The sequence below is a fragment of the Lontra canadensis genome, unplaced genomic scaffold, assembly GCF_010015895.1.
Source record: "Lontra canadensis isolate GAN:19392208 unplaced genomic scaffold, GSC_riverotter_1.0 scaffold87, whole genome shotgun sequence".
Lineage (NCBI taxonomy): Eukaryota > Metazoa > Chordata > Mammalia > Carnivora > Mustelidae > Lontra > Lontra canadensis.
The window spans coordinates 7282143-7286233 of record NW_022631081.1 but is presented as its reverse complement, the minus strand read 5'-3'; the positions used below and the strand labels follow the sequence as shown (position 1 = coordinate 7286233).

Sequence of the window (4091 nt, the reverse complement as noted above, 5' to 3'; positions counted from 1 at the left end):
AGCAATCTATACTTTTAATGCCATTCTGATCAAAATTCCACCAGTATTTTTCAAAGAGCTAGAGCAAATAATCCAAAAATTTGTACGGAATCAAAAGAGACCATGAATCACTAAGGAAATGTTGAAAAAGAAAAATAAAACTAAGGGCATCACGTTACCTGATTTCAAGCTTTACTACAAAGTTGTGATCACCAAGACAGCATGGTACCGGCATAAAAACAGACACATAGACCAGTGGAATAGGGTAGAGAGCCCAGATATGGACCCTCAACTCTACGGTCAAATAATCTTCAACAAAACAGGAAAAAATATACAGTGGAAAAAAGACAATCTCTTCAATAAATGGTGCTGGGAAAACTGGACAGCTATATGTAGAAGAATGAAACTCGACCATTTTCTTACACTGTACACAAAGATAAACACAAAATGGATAAAAGACCTCAACATGAGACAGAAATCCATCAGAATTCTAGAGGAGAATATAGGCAGTAACCTCTTCCATATCAGCCACAAGAACTTCTTTCAAGATATGTCTCCAAAGCCAAAGGAAGCAAAAGCATAAACGAACTTTTGGGACTTCATCAAGATCAAAAGCTTCTGCACAGCAAAGGAACCAGTCAACAAAACAGAGAGGCAACCCACAGAATGGGAGAAGATATTTGCAAATGACAGTACAGACAAAAGGTTGATATCCAGGATCAATAAAGAACTCCTCAAACTCAACACACGCAAAACAGACAATCATTTTAAAAAATGGGCAGAAGGGGCACCTGGGTTTCTCAGTGGGTTAAAGCCTCTGACTTCTGCTCAGGTCATGGTCTCAGGGTCCTGGGATCGAGCCCTGCATCTGGTTCTCTCTGCTCAGCAGGGAGCCTGCTTCCCCCTCTCTCTCTGCCTGCCTCTCTACTTGTGATCTCTCTCTGTCAAATAATTAAATAAAATCTTTAAAAAAATGGGGCAGAAGATATGAACAGACACTTCTCCAATGAAGACATACAAATGGCTATCAGACACATGAAAAAATGTTCATCATCCCTAGCCATCAGGGAGATCCAAATTAAAACCACATTTAGATATCACCTTACACCAGTTAGAATGGCTGAAATTAGCAAGACAGGAAACAACATGTGTTGGAGTGGATGTGGAAAAAGGGGAACCCTCTTACACTGTTGGTGGGAATGCAAGTTGGTGCAGCCACTTTGGAGAACAGTGTGGAGATTTCTCTAGAAATTAAAAAAAGAGCTGCTCTATGACCCTGCCATTGCACTACTGGGTATTTACCCCAAAGATACAGATGTAGTGAAAAGAAGGGCCATCTTTACCCCAATGTTTATGCAAGCAATGGCTACGGTCCCCAAACTGTGGAAAGAACCAAGATGCCCTTCAACAGACAAATGGATAAGGAAGATGTGGTCCATATACACTATGGAGTATTATGCCTCCATCAGAAAGGATGAATACCCAACTTTTGTAGCAACATGGACGGGACTGGAAGAGATTATGCTGAGTGAAATAAGTCAAGCAGAGAGAGTCAGTTATCATATGGTTTCAATTATTTGTGGAGCAAAACAAATAGCATGGAGGACAAGGGGAGTTAGAGAGGAGAAGGGAGTTGAGGGAAATTGGAAGGGGAGGTGAACCATGAGAGACTATGGATTCTGAAAATCAATCTGAGGGTTTTGAAGGGGCGGGGGGTGGGAGGTTGGGTAAACCAGGTGGTGGGTATTGGAGAGGGCACGGATTGCATGTAGCACTGGGTGTTTTGCAAAAACAATGAATACTGTTACGCTGAAAAAAAAAAAAAAAGAAAAACACAAACTGGGAAATACCAGGAGAGGACAGAGATAGTGGTTTCAAATTTTGTTAAATAAGAACAGGATGTTCTCTTATGAACATTTGTATTCTATTGTAAAAGGTAAAAACATGAGCAGTTTATGTCTGTATGAAAGAAATAAATACTAATAAAAACGAATGTTAGTTGATAAAAGTAAAAAAAAAAAAAAGAAAAAAAAAAAAAAAGAAAGAGAGACCATAATTTAATTTAGCTGAACTATCTTGCAAATAGAACAGATGAAGTAAGGCAGGAAAAACAGTGAGGCCAGCACAAAAAAACTTCGAAATTTGGCCAAGGAGTTTGAGCTTATTTGTTAGGAAAAAGACAGTGAAAGTTCTGGAATGGGGAGTAAAACAACCAGAGTTAAGATTTAGGATGAAAATGCCACCAGCTTAGTGTTTTGTTGTTGTTGTTGTTTTATAATCCCTCCCCCAAACTATGCACTGCTCAGCAGTCCAATTTTGAAGTGATCATCTCCCAGTCGATTATTATCTTCCACATCTGTCCACCATCTGGTCCTCAATGGTTCTGCACTAAGGACTTCCCTTCTTGAAATAAAACATTGAGCTTCTGCTCAAAAAAAAAAAAAAAACAAAAAAACAAACAAACAAAAAAACTTCTATTCCAACTTTTAATATGTATAATATTGGAAAGTTTCAGAGGAGGGAAGGAACTTGTCAAGGATGGGCTTCCCCAAGATGGGTCACTTTGGCACGAACATTATTTGAAGTTAAAAGCAAATGAAACTGAAATTATTTAGACATTTAATGTTGAAAAAAGATAATTTTATTATAGCATGGGAACAGGACCCATGGGCAGAAATCTGTACTGAGACTGTAAGGAGTGATTGATTACATATGTTTTATTTAGTGGAGGTTAGGAATAGCCTAAGTCTCTGAGGGATTAGGAAGCAGGGCTTTCAGGAATCGAAGGCCTAGCTGCTGTGAAGATAAGATTACTTTTAATCTTTCATAAAACCCAAAATCTAATGCACTGAGGCAGCCATGAGTTCCTTCAGGAAGGTCACATTCTGCATGTGTCAGGTATCTATGAGTGGGCTGCAAGCTGTAAGGAGATTAATTTAAGCTACATTTCTCCTGCCTTTGTTTTCTTCAGCAGCAGACTCTGTTACTAGGGAGACTGTCCCTGGTACCCACAAAATTCTCCAAAATATGGGAAAACTGTACAATGTGTTCCTGCCAAGGACAGGCGTGAGAGGTTGAATTTATGAGAATGGGGATGATTTTTTAGGCGATCTTCCTTGAGATTGGTCTAGAGCTTTAATTTAGGCCAAACAAAGGAAAGAGCTGACTTGGTCAAAGAGTGGGAGCTGCAAAGTGAAACCCAACGCTGAAGGAATAGTAGGTTCTTGTCTCACTTCCTCATAGTCCTGGGGCACTGTGTGAGCACTGAGACTCCTGCCATAGGACTGGCAATAATATTCAGCCTCATCCTCAGCTTGGAGCCCAGTGATGGTCAGGGTGGCTGAGCTGCCAGACTTGGAGCCAGAGAATCGCTCAGGGACCCCTGAGGGTCGATTGTTATTAGCATAGATGATCATTCTGGGTGCTGTTCCTGGGAGCTGTTGGTACCAGTTCACAATAGTACCACCACCGATGTTGGAGCTGCTTCCAGTGCAGGAGATGGTGACCTTCTGGCCCAGAGCCCCGGATACAGAAGGTGGCTGTGTCAGCACAGACTGGGCCCAGGACCCTGCAAACAGGAGAGACACAGAAAGGGTGATATTGGGGTCTGAATACAGGAGGAGAAACAGGACCTCACATATCCTCCCAGGGACTCTTCCCTTGTCCCTGCAACCACACACCCGTGCAGTGAGCAAGGATGGTAAGGAAGAGATGGGGCCAGGCCATGGTGGAAGTCATCACTGATCTTGCTGTCTGTGATCCCACAACTCAGCAGACCTTCCCTCATCAGTCCCTTCCCCTCTTCATCCTCTGAGAGAGGGTGGGACCATCTATGCAAATGAAACCCCAGTTCCTGATCACTCCCTGGCTCTGTGTCTGATCCCTCCTTGCTTCAACATGTCAGGGGGCTGGGCAAGGGAGGAGCTGTGTGGGGTCAGGAAGTGGGGAGGATAGAGGAGTGAGCCCTGAGTAGAGGGCACAGGCCATGCCTGGTAGCTGGTGCCAGCCCTTATCTCTCTTGAACCTCAGAAATGAGACCAGATTGCCCCCTGGTGTCCATAGACAGGCACACCATTGAGTGACAAGGTGACCAGAGCCCATCAGACCCATCT

The 4091-nt window shown here is 42.7% G+C and overlaps 1 protein-coding gene across 1 annotated transcript in view; it reads right to left on the bottom strand.

Annotated features, from left to right (window-relative positions):
* Positions 1 to 3741, bottom strand: part of LOC116882715 (immunoglobulin lambda-1 light chain-like) — a 16141-nt gene extending 12400 nt beyond the window's left edge. Inside the window, exons 1-2 of the mRNA XM_032883243.1 lie at positions 3660 to 3741; positions 3213 to 3547 (exon numbers count right to left, since the gene is read on the bottom strand). Of these exons, the coding sequence (XP_032739134.1) occupies positions 3213 to 3547; positions 3660 to 3717 (393 nt within the window). The 5' untranslated portion in view covers positions 3718 to 3741. The remainder of the gene's footprint in view (positions 1 to 3212; positions 3548 to 3659) is intronic.
* Positions 3742 to 4091: the final 350 nt, after the last annotated feature.